General features: G+C 39.3%; 1 protein-coding gene across 1 annotated transcript; it reads right to left on the bottom strand.

The window, feature by feature from the left end:
* Positions 1-589: 589 nt before the first annotated feature.
* Positions 590-23115, bottom strand: MCOLN2 (mucolipin TRP cation channel 2). The gene is made up of 14 exons (XM_048498829.1): positions 23007-23115; positions 19747-19909; positions 17601-17774; positions 16196-16349; positions 14536-14623; positions 14356-14452; positions 11019-11118; positions 9538-9650; positions 7608-7757; positions 7376-7477; positions 7167-7289; positions 4475-4681; positions 3079-3194; positions 590-1310 (listed from the first exon to the last, which is right to left on the bottom strand). The coding sequence occupies exons 1-14, from the start codon at positions 23042-23044 to the stop codon at positions 1274-1276; spliced, it is 1662 nt and encodes a 553-aa protein (XP_048354786.1). The 5' UTR covers positions 23045-23115; the 3' UTR covers positions 590-1273.

Below are 23115 nucleotides of genomic sequence, written 5' to 3'. Positions count from 1 at the left end.
CAATCCGGACATCTGATTTAAGAGGAAAAATAACCCCATACAGTAACTTTGAAGACAGGTGAAATGAGAGAATCTGTACTTCACTCATTGCCCCTACACTGTTTCTCAGCTGCTTGGTTAACTCCTCTGGACAAGAGGACAGGTACCTTATAAATTGCTTCTCTGGATCTTCCTCACATTACTGAAAAGTGCAATTGCTGGCATTAGGACAGACCAGGTCTGGTTCTAGCATCTCCAACAACTTCTGGAGACCTTTAATTCAACAGGTGAACTGGGTTGGGTCTTTTTCTTAGACTCACTAGCTCTGATACAGGATCAGTAATGTATGTGTCAGCCAGTTGGTGTTTAGAAGCCGCCTTTCTGTTTTTTTACCCTTTCATTCTCTGGATTTTTCCTTTCACTTTTTCTGGGTGCTCCCTTTTTGGAGGGTTTCTATGTTTTCTCTTTATTTTCGGGATCAGCAGCATGGTAATTCATCTTATGTGTCTGTATATTATTATTGCCTTTCCAATGTTCTTTTTTCCTACTCTTTTATTATGTTTACGTTTTGCAATAATACATTAAGTTTTAAAAAGCACTCAATTGTGTCATTTTCAAGACAGTTTTATCATTATCATTCAACAAGAAAACATTTTGCCGCAATGTGAAAAATATGGCTATTAGATGTGAGGTATAATAGTAGAAAAGCTGTGACTAAAACATACAAAAGAAAAAATCCATGCTAACTAGCAACTGGTTCATTTAAGACTGTGTGTACAAAACAGATTTACATTAACAATATGCCAAAATAGGCCTGCTTTTTTATTCAGTGTTTTGCATGTATTTAACAAATAATTCCAGTTTAAATTCAAGACTTAGTGTCAATTCCAAATCAACGCTTAAGTGAACAAACTGCAAAAAGGTGATTACTAACATCTGCATGTTTTGGAACATTATTAAAGGTCAGAAAGGTTTCACAGAAACATTCTCATGTAAAAAAATCTTGTAAAGGTGGTTTCAGTTGAGGGTTGATAGTTCTAAGTAAACACCAAAAGGGTGGAATGATAAATGGCTGTTTGCTTGCTTCTAGCTCAATAAATATAGTTCACAGGTTTGTTGTACTTAGGTCACCAGAAATACATTCTCTTGATAGTGTCTGTGCTTGCCATAGTTAAGGTTGCTAGTTTGTAGAGGAAACACAGCCTAATGGCATATCCTGTTGCAATCCAGAAAGTCAACCATCCACAGCAATTTGTTCCTTACGTGCAATAATTTAGGCCAGCATCACAAATCTTCAATCGATAAGAACCAAGTCATCATCACTTTTCCATCTATAGAAGGAAGAATAAGTCTGTCTCATAAATTGGTATCCAAACACAGAAAATGCTAATAAAATATTCTGAAACACTTGCCAGAAACTTAATTTATAAAAGTAGCAGCTGCTGCTTTCTAGTTTTCCAATCACTACTATTAAATTTACATACAATCTTTTAAAAACCCTGCAGAACTCTCAGCTATGATCCCATATTTGCATGCCTCTGTTCTGCTAATCCATAAAATGGTACAGATTGCCCTGATTGTGAAAATGTGATTCAGTGAGATAGGCAAGAACAACCCTCATGACACATGTCAATGAGTAATGGAAATACTAGAAGAGTGACTTCTGGAAGACAAGGCACCTTGTTCAGTCTGAGCTTTCATTAGCTCCAGGCTGCACTCACTGAATGGGGCAAACAGTCAGCTAAAGAGTAGACTAGGTCTAACTCTGGCCTCCTCAATCATTTTGAGGACCTTTAATCCGACAGGTGGACATCTCTCCTCATATCAAGGTCCTACAATATACACTGGTGATAGCTTCAGCCTAAAAAAGCAGCATTATGACCAACCAAAAGCAATCCATATGCCTTCCCAGCCTAAGACTGAATTCACACATGCTACTTTAATTACTTTTCAGCTACTCTTCCACTCTGTGTACCCATGCAGAAAGGAAGTTTTCCCTTCACATTTATCAGACTTCTGAAAGCCATAAAGGCAGGTTGAATGACAACTGCTTTCCCACCTTCTTAAACTTAACAAACGTGTGATGTTAGTTTTACATTCATATTTTAGGATCCAGGACCTGAGAATGTAGGGAGCTGCACATATATGCTCCACGTTTTCCACCATACTTCAGAAAAGTGCAGTGAGAAAAGCAGTGACAAAAAGCCACAACCAAAACAAATTATCAGCCCTGTTGTTCACAGATACTGTGAAAAGTTATACTTTATTCCTATGCCACCTCATGATTTTCTTCTGCTTCATTTCTCCATCCCTTATGGTTTCTTCATGTCCAATCTTTTTCTTCTTCTAGAGACCAATGTCTACTTTGACCATCCAACAGTCTGGCTAAATTAAGAGGAATATACTTCTCAGAATTCTTATTGCCTGTCAGCATAGTATACAGTCCATTTGGGTCTTAAGCACCATAAGGAACTATTTCAGTTCAGGGGCGATGCATATGCAGTTTGCATGCATTTCAATACTGTGCCCTCATTCAGCAAATACACATAATTTTTTAAAAAACAGTTACAAAATGATCAGAGGATTACAATTTAAGTGCTTAAAAGCAAATCTTACCATGCACTTATAGTTTAATTTTTGTAAAGTAAGCAGAATACCATTATAATTCTTGGCTTATATTGTTTGCCAGAAAGTACTTTAAACAAATCAAAAGTAGTGCTGCCAAGGAAATGAGTTTGCTCCTTCAACAGTAAATCCTAAACGGAGTCACACCCCTCTAGATCTTTTCAAGTCAGTGGGTTTAGGATGGAACACTGTTTAGGATTGCATTGTAATTGACTTAGCAACAACTAGCAATTCCTTCGCCACTTGTAGTTATGCTGTTCCTTCGCCATTTCCTAAAGCTAAGTATATTAGCAAAAAAAATTTTAAAACCACCAAAACAAAAGCAAAACCTTACCTATTATTTGGAAACTCCAACGCTAGATTTCTGGTTGTGCTGCTCATCATGGATCAAAAAACATGCTAATACAGTACTAACCTCAATACCATTTAGGAGAATGACGAAAGCTGATTGAACTGGCAAGACAGCATACTGACCTCCTACAGCAACAGAGACTCATGGATGTCTGTGGTCCTATGCTGTACTCTTCATTGCCACATTCTTTTAGAAATTCATGAAGATCTGTCACTGGAAAGCCATTCTGTTGGTATTTCTGAAGCAAGTATGGTGGAGAAAAGGGGGAAAGATCAATTTAAGGAGTAACGTTGCCCAGCATGAGAGCTACTGTCCATTTCATGCTATTCGCCCAACCACTGTACTACATAGACAGCATCACTTCCTTTCCTATCTTGTTCTTCACAGAATGGCTCAATAGTATAGAATTGCAAGTATTCATGCATAGTAGACCACACACACACAGCAGACCAGTGAATTTATTATTCTGGATCTGTATCATCCAGCATTTGAGCTACTCTATTAACTTAGCTATGACATGACTTTCTAATAACTCTAGTAAACACTTTAAAAGCAGGGCCCCCAAATCATTTTGAGCCTGTGGGAATATTTGGAATTTTACAAAGTGTGGTGGGCGCAGCCACAAAATGGCTTATGTTGGAGGTGGAGCCAGGGACAAAATGACTGCTGTAGTTTCCTTTCAGCAACACAATGAATATCCTACTGCTGTGGAAGCATTGCTGCCAAAATAAGTTTTAAACATCTGCACAGCCAATCAGTTCTCCAGTCAGGAGCCATGCGGTGTGCCACTGCTTACAAGGGAAAGGAGAGATCATATCTTCTCACTTTTGACACATTGTTGTTGCTGAGGATTCATGTGTGACTGTGTAGTGTGGTGGCTAGAGCATCAGACGAGGATCCGGAAGACCCAGGTTCAAATCCCTTCTACTCTGGATGCTTGCTGAGTGATCTTCAGCCAGTCACACACTGTCAGTCTAACCTACTGTACAGGGTTGTAAGGATAAAAATGGAGGCGAGAGGAATGATGTAAACTGCTTTGAGTCCCCACTAGGAAGAAAGGTGGAATATAGTGAACTAAATGAACTAAAATATAAATAAATGTGTTTGACAGGGCTGCCCACTTTTCCCTGCTCCTTGCAGAGCTTCCATGCATTTCCATAACCTCATCAACCACTCAAAAGTTGAAGTTAGATTCCAGTCCATTAGCACCTTAGAGACCAAAAGATATAAGCTTTGGTTCACCTGTAGAATTTCTTGAATTTCAGACAGTCTTGACAGGAAATAGAGCCAACTCATTATATACAGAGAAGAATTGCCAACAATGTTGTACTAGGGATGCTGCAAGGTTACCTATATTAGTTACCAGGATCAGATTTTCAGGAGGGGATCGAAGGCTACTTAAACAAGAAAACCCTTAAGTACTCCCATAATGAAACTTTAATTCAGCATCTGTTTGATCAGGTTTTACAGCTCAACAAGAATACTGAACCACAGACGAGAAAAACACGAGCAGTTTACCTTTATGGTGTCATAGGAGTCTGTAATGAGTGCAATAAAGAGACTTAAGATCATATAAATGAAGAGGCTAATGAAGGAATACAGGTATAGCCGACTAAACAGCCACACCAAAGTACTCTTCTGCTGAATTTGAGCAAATGTAGCAAACATGTCATCGCCATTGACCAAAGAAAACAGGCATTCTGCTACTGTATTCAGATCTTCAAACTAGAAGATATTGAAAACAAATAGTTACCATTTTAATGAAATTAAATATTTTCATTTATAAATCATCTTAGGTGGTTTATATCAAAGAATTAAAACCCAACAATGAATTATTTTCTATGATGTAAGGGACCCAATTATCTCTCTGATCAGAATCCAGATGTTTGTATTAGTTAAACCATTCTACCTAGGATGAAAAATACCTTCAGAGAAGACCTATAGCTGGTAATTCCAGAAGAAAGGAGTCACGTCAAGAAGATCCTGCTCCTCATCTCAGCCAATTTCATTGCATAGCTGCAATCATATATGCTTCTTTCTGACTTTACTGTATAACTGTCAGAGTTACAAACACAGTGACCCCCAGTGTGGCTCTCAGGGGCACTAGGGTGTCCACAATGTGTTTCAAGATACCCCCTTGGGTTTTCCAAAGAGCCAATCCTGCCTCTCTTCTACCCCAATGGAGCTGAGGTGTCAAAAACAACATCACCGTTGAATCTGCAGGGAATGCCTATTTGGATATAATTCTCCCATCAGAGGAAAATGTTTGCCTTTGCAACTCCTGATACTGATTAATTGCCCTTTCCCATCTTGTAGCTGGCCCCTACATGTTGTAGTGGTTAACAGTGGTGGACCCTAATATGGAGAACCAGGTTTGATTCCCCACTCCTACACATGAAGCCTTCTGAGTGACCTTGGGCTACTTACAGTTTTGAGAAGGGAAGGGAAAGGAAGATGATTCTAAGCCACTTTGAGACTCCATAAAAAGTTGAGAAAAGCAGGGCATAAAAAACAACTCTTCTTATCCAGGGGCAGTTTTGTGACAGCATCTACTGCCTTCTATCAAAGTTCCAAATGTGCTCATATACTCAACAAAGTTGAGTGCCACTGACGTAGAACTTTATTCTTTTCCAAATTAACACCACCTGTAAGAGACAGCTGTTTCCCATTCCAGACACCCAGAAAGCTACTCAGAGATACATTTTAAATGATAATCAACAATATTAATGTAAACCACAGTTCTCACCAGGGGATTATTCTAGCCTGCCTACAGAACTTATTGTGCTATTTTACTTTACAGATTGGGAACAGAGTTCTCTGGGTGCAGATTGGGAACAGAACTGTCTGGGTGAAGAATGCAAGAACAGATGGGAAGAAAAGACTCAGGGATCCCCAACCTTTTTGAGTCTGCGGGCACACTTGGAATTTTGACACAGCCCAGTGGGCACAGCAACAAAATGGCTGCCTCAGAGGCAGAGTCAGCCACAACATTATTGCAACAGCTTAACCTTGCTATCATAGTGTAGATCCTCGTGCTATGGTGGCAGCTGCTGACAAAACAATGTTTACATAACTCTGGAGAGTCAATCAAATTTCCAATAGTCATTTTTTAATAGAGACTCTAAGTATCCTGACTGTATGCATGAAATTACGCCCTTGGCATCTGAAACATCTGTGAAGGTGGACTAGAGCAGGGGGCCTCAGTGTGACATAATTTAAAATGCATCTCTGAATAGTTTGCTGGGTGTCTAGCATGGGCAGTCTCTTACAGGTGGTGTTAACTTGGAAAAGAATAATGTACCATGCTTTTAAAGCTCCAGGTCAGTCAACTCAACTTTGTTGAGCACATGAGCACATTTGGAACTTTGGGAGAGAGCAGTAGGCACTGTCACAAAGCTGCTGCTAGGATAAGAAATGTTGATTTTTATACCCTGCTTTTCTCAACCTTTTAAGGAGTCTCAAAGATGCTCCAAGTGCCAGGGGTCTAATTCCACACATACAGTAGAGACACTTAGGGTCTCTGTTCAAAAATAAATTGGCACCAGACCCTAAGGGAACTTTGGGGGAAGCTTTCAATAATGCTAAAGGAGCTGCAGTAAGCAAAGCAACAAAGAAAATTATGGTGCATTACATGTGACTAGAATCTAGAATCTAGCTTAGTTTTCCAGTACCTGTAGAGGTAGATTATTATGTCCAGAGCATGCATTCAATCCCATATATAACAAGTTCAAAAAGGTCAAATATAGACTGCAATTTGCCGGGAATTAGGATAGAAGGTGAGAAATCATAGGCTCTACGAAAGCTTAAAGACACTTCAAGGATCAGGTTATGCTACTAGTACAAATATGATACAATACTGCCCTCTTGTGAAAAGCAATGAGATCTGCTGCAGTCCCACATACTGTATTATGTTCAATTCACGTTTCCATTAAAGACTGATCAAAGAATTTGTGTTTTGTTTCTCCCACAAGATTTTTGTTTATCTCACACACACATCTTTATCAGGCATTTATCAAAACGAAGCATCACATTTTTTGCAAGCACACATTTGACACAAAATGCAAATATTAAGCATGCAGATACAGTAGAAGTAGATATTTTGAGAGCAGAGTATGAAAGGTTTATCCATGTACGCCAGTAATGCTATTCTCCCCAAAATGCTATTTAAATACTGTAGCAAAATCTGGGTTAAAGAAAACAGCCTGCATACCTTTTCATGGTATGGTCCTAGAACAATCCAACCACAGAAAGTGTAACCAAGGTATATCATCCCAGCACAACAACAGAATCTTAGAACTTTGGGTAATGAGGCTTGCATGGTTAAAATGAGTACCTATAAAGGAAGGAGAAAGAAACCACATTTACACAAATGAAAGCAAAAAAGTAATGATTAAATCAATATTTGATTCTAGGGCTTACGTTATAAGTCTGGAAGTAGCCCAAGTATCGGATGACTCCAACCCAAACGAATAAAGTTGATGTACCAAGCAAAATGCTGCAAACATCATAACTTGTAAGGTTCTGAAAGAGTATTAAGTAACCAAAACAGATTTATATTATTAATTCCTCATCCAGATCCCAAGTAGAGTTATGAAAACTTCGAATTTTCAAAGCCACTATTCCATAATACAAAAACTGTACTACTTCTCACCTTGGCTTTTATTTCCATTTTCATTATAGAGCCAATGATAGTCATCATGTCACTGATAATCACAAGGACATACCAGCCATTTATAAATTCCAGACGATCTGCACTGCACACATGACGCTTATATTTCTTCAGGAAGAAGTTCACAAATCTCTGTTTAAAATATTTTTTTAAATTTTAATTCGTTTGGAAGCTTCTACTGCTTTGGAGCAGGAAAAAGATAATTATATATTAATTCAGTTTACATTATCTGGGTCTACCAAGTAACCTTAAGTCTCTCCTGATATGTACCCCGAAGAGTATTAAGCGCTGTAAGTGAAAATCTACTAGTGATCCCTGGCCTGAAGGAGGTCTAGCTAGCCTCAACCAGGTCCAGGGCTTTTTTGGTCTTGGCCCCAACCTTGCAGAATGTCCTTCCAGTGAGATCAGGGCCCTGAAGGCCCTGATGCAGTTCCACAGGACCTGTAAAATGGAACTGTTCCACCAGGTGTATGGTTGAAGAGGTTATGGTTTTCAATCAGTTTGGCCTCTTCTCTTCCCTGCCCCGATCTGACTTTTTGGTACCATAAAGTTTAGAAGGTTTTTTTTATGCTTAATATTTTTAACGATTTTAATATTTTAAAATGCATTTATATTGTTTCTAAATGTTTCAGTTGATTATGTTTTAAATGGTTTTATCATGTATTATAAAATGTTGTGAGCTGTCCTGGGCCCATTGGGGAAGGGTGGCATATGAAACCAATAAAATAAAAAATAAATAGAAATCATGCACAAAAATATACCCAGCATTAAATTCCCACTTACAAATCACTGGGTGATCTTGTTCCAGTCACATGCTCTCTGCCTAACCTAACTTAAAAAGTGGCTATCACAGGGATAAGGGGTCTGAGCTCCTTGGAGAAAGAGCTGAGAAAAATGTGCTAAATAAATGAAGAATATGGAAATGTTGTGGAGGAACTAGGCTACATCATGTTACAGCAATAGAAACTAAAGGTTACTTAAATATCAGGGGACTGTAACAAATACAGCTTCTTAAATTATGCACCATTGCAAGTAATTTGTACCTACACTTCCACTTTTTATTTTACACTGGAGGCACAGAAGCACTACAACCAACAAGCTCTTCCCAAATCTCTTGGACCCTATGTCACAAGTTCTTCCATTGCCACATCCCTCTTAGAAAAGAAATCTCATGTCTTGCTGTGACACAGTCTAGGACCCCTTACATGACCTTGGAATTAAGGAAAGAACATCTATGGACCAGCTCATTCCACTAAAGCAACAGATCTAGAAGAAAGAAATCCATGTTGATACAAAATGACATTGATCATTCCTGTTCCCAAAAATTTCTAAATATTGAGCTATGAAAGGGGGTGAAGGTATTCCAATAAGGGGGGGGGGGGTTAGGAAGGTAGGAAATGTTCAGAGAAGGCAACACTCACTTATTGTAGTACCCTAGCATTCATGTCAGGACAAAAGCTCAATTTTATTGTATGCTTCTAGACCAGGGGTAGGGAACCTGCGGCTCTCCAGATGTTCAGGAACTACAATTCCCATCAGCCTCTGTCAGCATGGCCAATTGGCCATGCTGACCCAGAAAAAACTTTGATATAGGGGAATTGTAGTTCCTGAGCTATCGACATTCTGTTCTAGACCAAATCCAACTGATGTTTATCAACAATGAAACTGGCACAAAAACAAAAGCAGCAAACCTACCTGGCCCATTCATTATGACTTCTTCTGACCTAGGTCAACTGCTGAGAGATTTTCATTTAAAAAAAGACTAAAAACCACATACTTCCAGCAGCAGATCTAAATTGTTACTGGGGTTGAATCCAGATTAAGATTAATTCAAACCCATGACCAAAACACAGGTTTTGTTTTTGCTTGGAGAAAATGAAAGAGCAATCATTAGAACAGTGACATTACTTACTTTTTGTAGTTTCAGAGCAAGAACAATGGATCGTGTGCAGAGAATAAGGGAAGCAAAGCAGCTCACAATGACGAACCCATCAAAAACCAAGATATATTGTGTGTTTTTTTGAACTGTTATAGAAAATATAATCTTGTGTTAATCTCTTTGCATTGTTTCTTGAACAGATGGATTTGCAAGTCTGAAATCTCAGCCTTCTGTTCAATGTATGACAAAAAGAACAAACACTAATGAGCCAATAGAGGACCAAGGGATGAAGTGTAAGCTAGAAAGAACATTTATATGCACATCGCCTCTTCCAGTGGTAGTTCTCAGCCTACAGCCACGATCACTGAATATGAAGAGTGTTTACAGGACAGTATACCAAGTAGTGATCCACAAGGAAATCAAAGGCTTCTACAACTTAAAATATATTATATCACACCAACTAATTCTAAACAGATGCAATTCACCCCCATCTTACATGTTTTTCCCCCACTTTATTTTCCTTGGGGTTTATGCTAAAGTTCAAAGAAAGAATTAAATCTTATTATCAAAGCTATGTACTATTGCTCTAAAAAACAGCACCAATAAAACATTGCCTAACAAGGCATCTGCAGTATTACTTTCCAATTGGATATATTTCCTATGACAATCTTTGCATTACAAAGGTTTAAATAAGCCATGATTAAGAAATCTTTCAGGAAAGAGCAACACCATAATTTTCCATACATTCTAGCATAACACAGAGCTCTGCATGCAAACTTTTCCAAATAAAATGAGTGCAATTAACTATAACTTCTTTTGGATACACTGCTGTTCCAAGTTGTCTTCTGTCTTTTTAGACAGAGAATTATTATTATTCTGTCTTATTAGATACAGCCAGTGTGGTGTAATGGCTAAGAATCAGTGGACTCTAATCTGGAGAACAGAGTTTGATTCCCCTTTCCTCCACATGGTGAACTGGATTTGTTTCTCCACTCCTACATTCCTGCTTGGTGTCCGAAGGCTAGCCACAGTTCTCTCAGAACTCTCTCAGCCCCACATATTTTACAAGGTGTCTGTTGTGGGAAGAGGAAGGGAAAGGAGTTTGAGTCTCCTTACAAGAGGGAAAGGTGGGGTATAAATCCAAACTCTTCTTCTACTATCATTTATGTACAGCAAGCCAAGCATAGTCAATAGTTCTCTAACATCTTTTAAATTTGCAATCAGATTATGCAATTATCAAACAATTTAAATCTGCAGAGTATATTCAGCTACGATTGTTTATAATAGTATACATTAAGATGGTTTGTCTAAACTGGAATAAATGGTTCATTTTGCTTTCAAAAAAGTTACACCAACTTTCCCAAAGACAAGTGTAGTCTACTGGGTTAACTACTGGGGTCACTGAACATGGCACACAGCTGCAATTCTAGTGTAGTCCTACAATTCATGACTGAGCTTGTGTAAGCAAGAATTCAACATCTCAGAGTGTACACATATACAGATATAATACTTACTAGAGCCAGATATGTTCAAGTCTTTGCATTCCTCAATATCGGCATCAGTATCAAAAAATATTTTCATCTTACCACTGTGTGCTTTATTGTTAAAAGTGATCTGTTAATAAAATTTCAGGAATTTAAAATTTCACTTGGTACAATAAGGCATTTGTAAACTTGAGATCTCATATAGTAATCTTTATACATTAGCAAGACCCCCTGTGAATAAAATATAGGATGCTTACATTTTAAATCTTCACTAATAAGATGGTGTCCACATGGATGGTCTGCTCTTTCATGGATTCCTTGCAGTACTACTGTTTTGGGTGAGCATTCATACATTGAAATCCTCTGTTCACCCTGCTTCTGTATTTCCTTCCACTTTGCTACACCTTCCCAAACCTAGTTTGGTATGATCTTTTTGGAAAGATCACTGTCAAAATACCGTTGGTGACTGTGTGCACCAGAAGGTGGGTACTTGTACAAGTCCCATTAACATCTGCTCATTTTCCTTACCATCAGTCCCTATGAGCACCATTTCCCTTTCTTTGCACACTGGAGAGAATTTTCAGACTTTCCTTTTTTAAAAAAACCAGGAATAGTTAGGTTACTGCAGTGTTGATGCCATTGTAACTTACTGAACCACTTACTAGCAGTTCCCAGCTTTCACATTTTTAAAAAAGATGCCGGTCTTTAGCTCTTTTTGATTCAGTGTTATAAGAGAAAGATGCAGGATGCACATGCAGTGGCAATGAGAGTTACACAAAAAAATGTCATGTGAAGGCAGCATGAAAATGCAAAAGCAATTTGAGTGGATGTGTTATGCTGAAATGGATTTAGCCAAACAAAGTGGCAAACACATCAAAGGAGAAAGAAACAAAGCAGCAGGTATTTTTACCTTCCTAACAGTCTCCAGCTGACAATATATACATCCCAAGCCAGCCACCATTACAGAATATGAGACTTTGTACTCACTATGAAGAAAGACAAGGCAGAAATTTATCTAGTTGGGCTTGGATCCTAAGCAGCATGGACTACCCTACTCTGCTAGAGAAAGGAAATTCCCCTGTCGCACCCCCCCCCCCTGTGCCATATCTTCAGGAATTTCCCATCCCAAAGTTGGCAACCCTGCTAGTACTATGCTAGTAGAACAGCAGTTGGGATTCAAGCAACAACATTTTATTAAGCAAATTGCTTGAAGTGAAACTTCAATTCCTTTTTTTAATTATGCAAATCAAACAGAAATTCTTTATTTACAAAACAGAAGATATGGTTATACAATAGTAAAAATTTAGACATCCACAATTTTGTTGTGAGCCAAAGAACATAGATGGAGATTTACTTCCTTCTCTGAGCCTTTCTTTCCTTACTAGCTGCTGCATATTTGACTGAAGAGCAAGAAAAACATCTTATTAAGTGGGGATGTGCACGCAATGTATTCAAGGTGGAAAAAATATCCAACACACATCAGAAAAGCCACCATGCTAGCTGGTTGCTACGGTCACTCCAAAACTGAAAAAATTGAGTTTATTCAGACATGCTAGACAACAGCAGTTAAAGGTTTCTACAGTTGCCTTATGCCCTTTTCCTGCCTTTAGACTGGTTTCTAGGACAGAAGGAAGGAGGGGAGGATGAGGCATTTCTCACAGGCTAATTGGAGAGCATGGAAGGGAGGTGTACCCTTTGGCCAATCGTAGCTGTTGTTTTTAGCGTGTTTGGTTTCAAAGGTGGAATCTAACAAGAAGCAGAGGTCACTGCCCTCCTCCACAGAGTCTTCCTTGGTGGCCTCCCTTCCAAGTTCTGATCCTGCTTAACTTCTGAGATCTGACAAGATCCAACTATACCAGTGGTTCCAGTGGCATAACTAGGCAAACTGGAGCCCTGGGCAAAACCTGAGTTTGAGGGGGCCCCCAGGCGCGTGCTCAGTGCAACGTGACCCCCCCCCCCGGCCCCCTTGTAGCTAGCCCAGTGGCGAATCTAGGCTAACTGGAGTTTGGCGCCACCCCCCATGGGCAGCCGCCCTCCCCCACCGTTACCAAGCAATGATTTTTTGCACCAGATCATTTCAAAGTCGCCATCACATTATAGAACATGCTCCAACTCACAAATCTGAACACAGCAATAGGCCATGCCACACAGCAGAAATAATTTTTTAAAAAACATTTTCAAAATGCTTTCAAAATGTTTTAATACAGCTATGAAAACATTTTATAGTGTTGTATCCAGTCCCCCCAGTTAGGGGAAACAGCATCACTTTCAACGTTATTTAAACTGGGAACCCCAGATTCTCCCTTTAAGGTGGATTTAAACGGAGAATCTGAGCTCCCTGGTTTAAACAAGTGATGCTGGAATTTACTCCCAAACAGCATCATTTTCAATGGTGTTTAAACTAAGGAGCCCAGATTCTCCTTTAAAATCCACCTTAAAGGGAGAATCTGGGGTTCCCAGTTTAAACAACATTGAAAATGATGCTATTTTGGGGTTGATTCTCCCCCACCCTGAAACAGCATCACTTTCAATGTTTAAACTGGGGACCTCAGATTCTCCCTTTAAATCCATGCCAAAGGGGGGGATTTAAAAGGAAAATCTGGGGAAATGTGAGGGGTGCCTGCTGTCAGGAGTGCAATTGTTAAGCTAACAGCACCAAACTTTCAGGGTATCTTTAGAAGACTCTCCTAATGATGCCACCCAGGTTTGGTGAAGTTTGGTTCAGGGGGTCCAAAGTTATGGACCCTCAAATGTGTAGACCCATCTTCTATTATCTCCCATTGGAAACAATGGATGATAGGGGCACCCTCCATAGCTTTGGACCCCCTGGACCAAACTTCACAAAACCTGGATGGTATCAGTAAAAGACTCTCCTGATTATACCTCCCAGATTTGGTGAAGTTTGGTTCAAGGGGCCCAAAGTTATCGACCCTCAAAGGTGTAGCCCCCATCTCCTATTAGCTCCCATTGGAAACAAAGGGGGATGGGGCACCCTCTTTGGGAGTCCATAACTTTGGACTCTCTGAACCAAACCTCACCAAACCTGGGTGATAGCATCAGGAGAGCCTCCCGAAACATTCCCGAAATTTTGGTGCTGCTAGCCTAAAAACTGCGCCCCCTGCAGGCCAAAAACAGAAAACCCACTAAAATACCAAAAAAACCCACAAATGGACCCTGCATTTTTGGTGCCCGCGATAAGGGGGCGCCCTGGGAAACTGCCCACTTTGACCAATAGGCATTATGCCCCTGAGTGGTTCCCAACTTTTTTGGTATGGTGACTCACAAGTCCAAATTTACTTTGTATGATTGATCATCCTTAATTTAAGAAAAAGTGACAATTTCAGTATTCAGATTAAAGAATACTTACTGTATTCTGAAATTCATAGCAATCAGGAAGTTCACGGGCATGAATGGTTTGTAGATCAATACCCTTTAGTTTAAAAGATAGTTCAACTTCGATGAGCCTGAATGATTAGAAAGAGAAAGAGCATCATCATACATCCCTTCTTTTTTAAAAAAGAAAAACTATATCCAAAGACCACTTTACCTATAAAATTCAAGGCTGAAAAATGATGAATTCTTCAAATCGTCCATTTCTTTAACAGCCAGTACTTGTGGCTCTAGGATAATGCATTCTGAGAAAGAAGAGACAATTTTTTTCTTAATTGTACCAGTAGGTCAAACAGTACATAGAGCTGATGTAATGATCCTAAGAATGGGTGGGGAAAGGAGGTAAACCCTCTGACCTCAATGTGACTTGCTTCTTAGCAATCATAGGATTATGCTGCTAGTTAGATGTCAGGGTTTGTAGCCCAGCATAGATTACTTTGCAAATTCACATGTTAGCACTTCTCCAAGACAGTCCTGCCTAATTTTCTTTCAAGACTACTTCCCAATAGAGCTGAGTAGATCCTGGTTTTGATTCCACAAGAAACAACTGCTGTTAACATGCACTACTAGGTTATGTACAGCATATTGACTCTGCATGCCTCAACTCCAAGGTATGTGCCTTGACCTTTTCTCTACACACCAGCTTTTGACTGAATATGAGGACAGAATTCTTCAGTGCCCATGTCAAAAAGTTGGACTATGCTCCATTTAAAAAAATACCTTGTCCTTGGGACAGTCCCAAGAAGAACATCATATTTTGCTACAAATACAGAATCTATACAGTCAGGTTATCCCAAAGTTAGAGGAAGCTTGGTCATCTGTAACAAACCAACAAATGAGAGAGCCAGCAGGATTAAAAGACTTGGGTTTGAATTCACACTCTGCCATGGAAACTTGCCTAATGATGTAGGGCCAGTCCCACACTCTCTCAGCCTAACCTACCTCACAATATTGTTGTGCAGATAAATGGAGAGGAGAAATTATGTAAGTAGCTTTGAGTTGGGTATAAATTAAGTAAATAAAATCATAGAGAAGACTGTCTCACAGACATAAGAAAAGTCATTCATTTGTCCACAAAATGGCTATCTAAATAGACCATTTGCATCCATGTCTTACAGAATAAGGAATTATACATTTGAAAGACAACTGCAAGCCAGCAAGTTCCTTGAATCTGTGAAACTACTATTGCTAGTTCTTTCAGACCAGAAGTATTTATTTCCTTGCCCCTTATAAGGCAAGAAGAGAATGGATACTTCATGTCTTCCATGAAGCTTGTCTCAAACATCTAAAGTTTAGGGTCCACCATGAAAATACTATTTCTATATTTTACTAGAACATAATTATTTGAATCATTTTAGACAACAATTATTCAAGACAGCTTCTTTCTGAATGTGGGAAAGCCTTGAACATGCAAGAAAGCTCACTGTGAAGAAGTTCTGCCAACATTTGTTTACTTCCTTTTTATCCTGTCTTTCTCACTAATGGAGATCTTGCTATAATTGAGAAGGAATCAAGAACAGATATTCTTGAGGCTTCCCTTTACCACAGATACACAAGTTTCTCCACTAAATGCAAATACTCACAAATGTACTTCTGACATTTCACAATTCCTTAATTGGAAGGGGTTTTAATTAGTAGATCTGGGAGCTTAAATCATAGGATACAGTGAATCCTCCATATTTAACAAAAGCAATTCTTAGCATATTTATGCAACATCATTCTCAGTCGATCCAGTAGGGCTTATTTTTCCAAAAGTGTCCTTTGGATTGCACTAAAAAACCCAATTTACAAAAAAACACCCTCTTAAAGTTCTATACCTGTTTCAATAGTACTGTCTATATTCAGCGTGTCATTGGAAGGAAGCATTTTGCTTTTCCTGTATTGCTGTTTACATATCTGCAAGCCTGAGAGGTCATCTTCATCTTGCTCATAACCAAGTATACCCAGTGATATATTTTTCAGTTGCCGATACTAGTTGAAAACAAAATACATAACAAAAACATTCTTTAAAAAAACCTTCTATGATGGTTAAGACACAGTCGTTCTCCTCCCAATACAGTGACATACACAAAAGTGATGTGAAGAGTGCCTTTCCATCAGCAATGTGGACATGGGATAGAAACTATAAGAGATATTCTTCTCAAAATCCACATTCCACTCATATGTAAATATGTCAGAACATAAATGATAAATGGCATAAATTCTGTTAGCTTGAAAAGGGTGACACTTTAGCTGCCTTGATTTAAATGCTATAAAAGTTAGTCATTTACTTAGAAGGAAATCTAATTGACTTTGAACACAATCCTAGGCAGAAGTACCAGCACTCATAAACCCACTGCTGTATTACATAGTGATAGCAAAGTCACTTGTCCAGGTAGCAAAGAACACCTGCCCAGCAAAACTGTGGAGGGAAAAACACTTAACCTAGCCAAAAGAAAAGTCTTCCAGTATTAAGGGATGGTCAAATGATAAACATAAATTGAAGTGTAGGAGGCAAAATACCCAAAAACAGTGTAGAGCACACTACAGAAGGTCATGTGAGGATCAGCTGATGATGTAAGGCAGGGTCCCTAACATGGTTCTCACAGACAACATGCTGCCCACAACACCTTTTCAGATGCCCAACTAGTGTTTTTAGGAACTTGGTGGAACCAGGTAGGGCTTTTGCCCAGCAAGACTTCTGATTGGCTGTGCAGACTGTTAAAAACATTGTTTTAGAAGCACAAGGATCTCTATTGTATTACTGAAGTTAAGCTGCGACAGCCATATTATGGCTGGCTCTGCTTCCTGAAGTAGCCATTTTGTGGCTGTGCTCACCATACGGTATCAAAATTCCAAATGCTCCCGCAGCCTCAAAATGTTGGGGATTCCTGATCTAAACTTCCAGTGCTCATTCAACAATATGATGGCTGCTTTATTGCTGGACTCATAATTAAAATACATATGGACCTTCAAACGTGAATTCTAACATTTCTAAATATCTTCCATTCCCCCAAGGATCTACAGTCACTAACACTGAAGTCACGAAGTCACTAACACTGTAAGATGGGGTGAAAATTCAGAAGACACTGTGGAAACCATCTGCAATAACTTTTAGCCTAAATCTAAAATGTTTCAGACCACTGTACTAAAATATCTCTTTTGAGTGAGCTATGAAGATTACAAATGCCTTATTAAACATGTCAAAAACTCTGTGTTTTGAAACCGTGGACTCATACATACCTGATTAATTGCAAAAAACATGGAGTCATAAACATCTTGCTGTGTATACACACTACAGCTGTAGTCATCTTCATCAACACCAGAGTAGTTTTTCAGAAATAGGTGCTTGAATGCAACTGTGTTCTCTTCTTTGAAGGAAACCACTAACTGGTTGCTCAAGCCAAAAAGGATAAGCTTTAAAAACAAAGAAGAAACTAGTGTTTCAAACTTTAAACGTATATAGTTTATCATGGAAAATCAAACATTTTGCTATGTTTAACATGTGCAATACCATTACGAAAATAGAAACCTACCGGTAGCTTTCTTTTCAGAGCATACAAATTAACCAGCCTAGGTACTTTCACCCCAGTTGCATTCTTCAATTTCAGCTAATCAAAATGTGGAGTTTTTTTCCTGTTTGTATCTAACACTGTCCTGTATTCATGACCCAATCATTTTTTCTCTAAAATATTTTTTTAACAAAAAAACCTTAAACCCCCATTTTTCCATGCATGATGCGGAATTCTTTCAATGTGTCCACTGAAACCATCCATTTCATTTAAAAGGTATTACTTCTACCACTTCTTCTACCTATCCATTAGGGCTTTTAAAAACTTTTAAAAAAATCTCTCAGCTTTACTGACAAGTCACAACTTCAGGAGAAAGAGGGGGCTGTATGTAGAATTCTCTAAACATGCTGTTTTCCTTTTTTTAAGTAATGCAGAGGCGCAATTTTACTACTACGTTTGTTACATTGTGTGGATCTCTGAATTAAGGGAGACAGGAGAATATAGAGGAAAGATTCCCAAATGGCAGATATGCCTTCAATGAAAAGAAACACCTGCCTTCCTCCATCTGTCCATTCAATTTTTTAATTTAATTTTTTTATTTCTAAAGTCATTGTGCTGGTATTCAAGTGACTAAATTCAAAAATTACAGTTTTCTGTGTTTCCATGTTAACTCAAAAAGGGGGTGGAGAATAACCTGTCCAATGCTAAAATGTAGTAAATAGAGAAGTGTATTCATGGGAGCGGTGGATTGTGCCATCATAGTTAGGCAAATATAAGGGAAATAAAGTTCTTCATTATTCCTGAGCACATTTTTTTAAAGCCTTTATTATAGACCTGAAAACTTTGAAAAGGAAACATGTGCAGGGATTCATGACAGCGAAAAGACTACAATGGGGAAAGGGGGGATGGTGATATGTGCCTAGTGTAAAAAGGAAACCTGTGTCCTGTGGAATCATTGAAAATATCACACTGCAACATGAGGACAGTTATACAAACATGGAAGTAACCCTGATTCATCCCAGCCTGCATGAATCGGTTGCTCAAGAAACGAGGCTGCTCAAGAAATGGAACTAAATGATAGGCACTTGACATCTACGTCTAAATCCAAGCACAGCTTCATAAAATTAGGCTTCAGAAATTAGGTGTGCTCAGATATGTTTTTTCTAATTTTAGATACAAAACAGGTCCAACTATTCAACAGCAGTATTTCAGATGATAATGCTTAATCTTATTAATACCTTCATAATCTAATTATATTATTTGCATGGTGGTGCCTAAAATAAACTATATGGATCAACAACAAGGAAAAAAAACAAGAGGGGGAAATGTATTGTCGAAGGCTGTGTGAAACAGACTTTTCTCTGTGATACACCTCTGAAGATGCCAGCCACAGATGCAGGCGAAACGTTAGGAACAAGATCTACCAGACCACAGCCACAACCAAGAGGGGGAAAGTTTGTTCCATTTCTACAGCAGCAGGCAAAAGAGCAAACAACTGAGAAGTGACTGGAGTTTATCTAGGACTCTTGACAAATATTTTTTCATGATTACTTACTAAAGAGTAGAAGACAACATCCTCTATGTCTCGAACACACATCCTATATATAAACCTAGAAACCATCAGTAATGAATATGGCTAACTGTACATTCGTTTCAGTGGCAACCCAGAGTAAAACAGAATTGTGCAAATGTCACCAGCAAACTTGATGGCAATGCAGTTATTTCCTCTCCTCCCTTGTCAGTCTACAATTCACTTTTGCTACTTAAAATTAAGTAAGATTTAACTAGCCAGCAGTTACTGAAATATTGTTTATTGACTGCCTAGTTCATGGCAGGACCCAGTGGAAAACAATAAATTAGCTTTTTGTTTTAATCACCTGGGTGGTAACCATAACTATCTTCAATATCTGTAGCCCCAGTTTCCATGGTATTTGACGTCTGGCTCGGTATTTTTCACATGGATTCATAAAATAGAACTTTAAATCTTCCTTTAGAGATGCATCTTCCTTATAGTCTGAATCCGGCTGAGCCATCATACTTCTGCAATAAACGGGTTGAGGTTTTAAGTTTAATGAACCTTAATACATTTTATTCACATCTTTTCATTCAGAAATCCATAAAGGAAGACAGCTTTCCATTAAAGGAAAAGAAGGTACATTGTTCTTTTATAACAAAAGAAAGTTGTTTCATCACGCTAGAAGGACCTGTTTGCACATATCACATAATCTAGTATAGCACTGTGAGATGGCTGTTTTCCAAAAAGCTGGTAAACATTAACATTTAATAAACCAGGATTAGTACATCATAAGTGAAGTTCTTCAGTATGTCACACCACCCAGATCTGTTGTGTTAGGAGACACTGCTGCCCTTAAGGCGTTTAGTCCAACTGTTTGAGTCATAAGCTAAGGGGCAGCCTACATATTACATGTAACTGTATGTATGAAACACCAGCAGTTCACATTTTTGCTAAAAACCAGTATCAGGAAGGAACCGTTTTCAGCAGGGAAGCAGCAGAGTGTGCATTTTTAGCTCTTACTGTACCTACAATAACTTCCTTGACTTTGATCTAGAACTGTCTCCAAGGGATATTTGTAAAGAGATATACCTAGAGCAATAATTGCCGGGGGGGGGGAGGGAGAAAAGTTGCAGAGGAGACACCGTGGGTAGGGAAAGAACATCCTCCCCCTGCCATTTCTCTGACACTTCTTTCCAGCAAAGAAGATAGTCAGCAGGATTATTTTACATACAGTTACTTTTAAGATACACTTTGAACTTGATATCGTGACTGTGAGGAAGTAGTCCCACCAACCCTGCCCCATGTCAGCACCTGAGTTTACCAACAGAAACCACCAGTAACAATGATTTCTTTCTTAGATGCTTTTACCATCTGACTGTATTTGGCCCTGTAATACTGTATAAACAGAACAGCTGTAAAACATCCTCCCACAGAAGGAATTACTGAAGCCAAAGGTCTCTGTGGTTATGCATTGGCCAAACAAACTCAAAACTTGCCACCTATCTCATGACTAAAAATATTTTACTGAAAGACGTGTTATACTCATTAGTGTTAGAGAAACACTACCTTTCTGGAAGCCCTGAATAAGTGCTTACCCAATTCTGCCAGATGACCAGAGTTGCAGTGCTCGGAGCAGCGCACAGCAGTCAAATAGTTTGTCTGGTAGTGGGTCAGAGTCAAATATAAATTCCCAACAGCTATATGTTTGAGGTGTGATGGGGGTAGGGGAGTTGGTTTGTCTCTTTGTTTGCTGAGAGTCAGTCATTGTCTTCTCTTCTTCCTAGATGATCAAGGTGCAACCCAATCCAACTTCTGCTAAACATCCCTTTATTCATCCAGATCTGTCAGGAACTGTCAGTGGTCTGCAGTCCAGATCTGATCCACACTTTTTAAAAACCTCCAGCTTGATGAGTTATGGAGAACTCACAAGTTTTTAGTTATTTGGGCTGGTCTTAATAAAAAGATATTTGATGGCTTTTGGTTTTAGATCCCAGCAACTAGGGTTCATTTTTCAGAACAAACTATGGAAATTCAGGAGAAGGCTAACCTGGTTGGATATCTGTGAGCCCATGTGGAATTCTTTCCCTAATTCCGGAGAAACCCAAATGCCAGAGTGCTGAACTAATGGGGCAGCCAGCTATTCAGGTCTGATATACTAAGAAATGTTATCAAACACTGCTGAGCCCTGCTACATTTTAATCAGGGTATGGTAAACACCTGCCAATTTTACTCAAAAAGAATATTTCCAAGACCTATACTCCACAATTTTATGTTATATAATTGTGGAGCCCTGCAAGACAGATATTTTATACTAGCAATAAAGCCCATTGTACAAACAAATACAAAAGGCTTCAGAAAACGGTTGGTGGGTTAATGACACCCACCAAGGGGACCAACCTATCCTGCCTTTCCTCCCACCTTGGCCCCACATCACCATCCTCCTCCACGTCCTCTTCCTGGGCAGCTGCATCAGCACAGAAGGGTTAATGGTGCCCATCAAGAGGGCGTGACCCCTCCCACCTTTCCTCCCCTCTTGGCCCTTTGTCCCCACCTCCTTCCTCTTTCTCCTGTTCCCGGACACCTGTATCACCATGCAACAGTTAACGTCACAGTTGTGGCCCCCATCAGTTGTGACCCTCTCACAGGGAACTGTCGACACCTGCTGCTTCTCAGGCAGCTGCAGACAGCATAGTGATTGTAAGTATTCAGCAGTGGGGAAGAAGGGTGAGCACATGAGAGAATGAGTAACTAAACCACCATATAAATGTTAACTATTAGTACAACCTGTAAACCAGTGGTGGGATTGAAATCATTTAACGACCAGTTCCGGTAGTGGGATTCAAATAATTTAACAACCAACTGTATACAAGCACCATTTTAACAACGGGTTCTGCCGAAGTGGTGTGAACCTGCTGAATCCCACCACTGCTGTAAACCATATAGAAACCACAATACAACCAGACTGCCATTTTGCAGATGCATTCACATCTGACACGCTTTTGAGATCTTCGTGTATATTTTTAGTGATCAATACACTTACAGTACAGTAGTGGGGAAGTACCTGTTTTGCCTTGTGGATATTCCCTTGGGATTTTGAACTGTATTAACAGTTTGAAACTGTTCAGAAATTGCAATTGGATTTCCTTTCCTTAAAGAATTTGGTAGACTTCCTGGAGGAGGTGGCAGCAGTGGCTGCAGCGGCAGGTAAGAAATGGCTTCAAGGTTGCTCCAACAGTTAGCATTTATAAGATGGTATATTGTTGACAGAGCATGAAATGTGCGTGCATTTATTTGTCAGGTAATTTCATAAAACACCATACTTCTGGAAGAACTTTAAGTCCTAACCAAAGGAGCTAATAAAAATAGGGTAAATTACTGTTACGCATCTCTGCCAAAATGCGCTTGCCAAAAAGGTTACCAAGCCTATTTTCCATTTTTGATTAGACAGACTCTTTTATCCCAACCCGGCTCCAGCTTAGCATAGCAATTATTGAACGTTTAAAATCAAAACGACCCGAGAAATAAGGACGTGACAGAAAACTTTCCTTCAAACTCCATACTTTTTAAAGAGCAACTCGCGGCAGGTTCCCAGGAAAGGGTTTCCCTTTCCCTGCCACTCACCTGGTCACCAGCGTCCTCCCCTTGCCCACATACTGCATGGCCACGGTGCAGGGAAGGCGAAGCTTTCCTCGCCCTCGCTTGGCGGCGACCCGCTCAGTGAGAGGGGCGG

Source organism: Sphaerodactylus townsendi, linkage group LG05, assembly GCF_021028975.2.
Source record: "Sphaerodactylus townsendi isolate TG3544 linkage group LG05, MPM_Stown_v2.3, whole genome shotgun sequence".
Classification (NCBI taxonomy): Eukaryota; Metazoa; Chordata; class Lepidosauria; order Squamata; family Sphaerodactylidae; genus Sphaerodactylus; species Sphaerodactylus townsendi.
The sequence above is the reverse complement of the archived record's forward strand: the minus strand, read 5'-3'. Positions and strand labels throughout refer to the sequence as shown.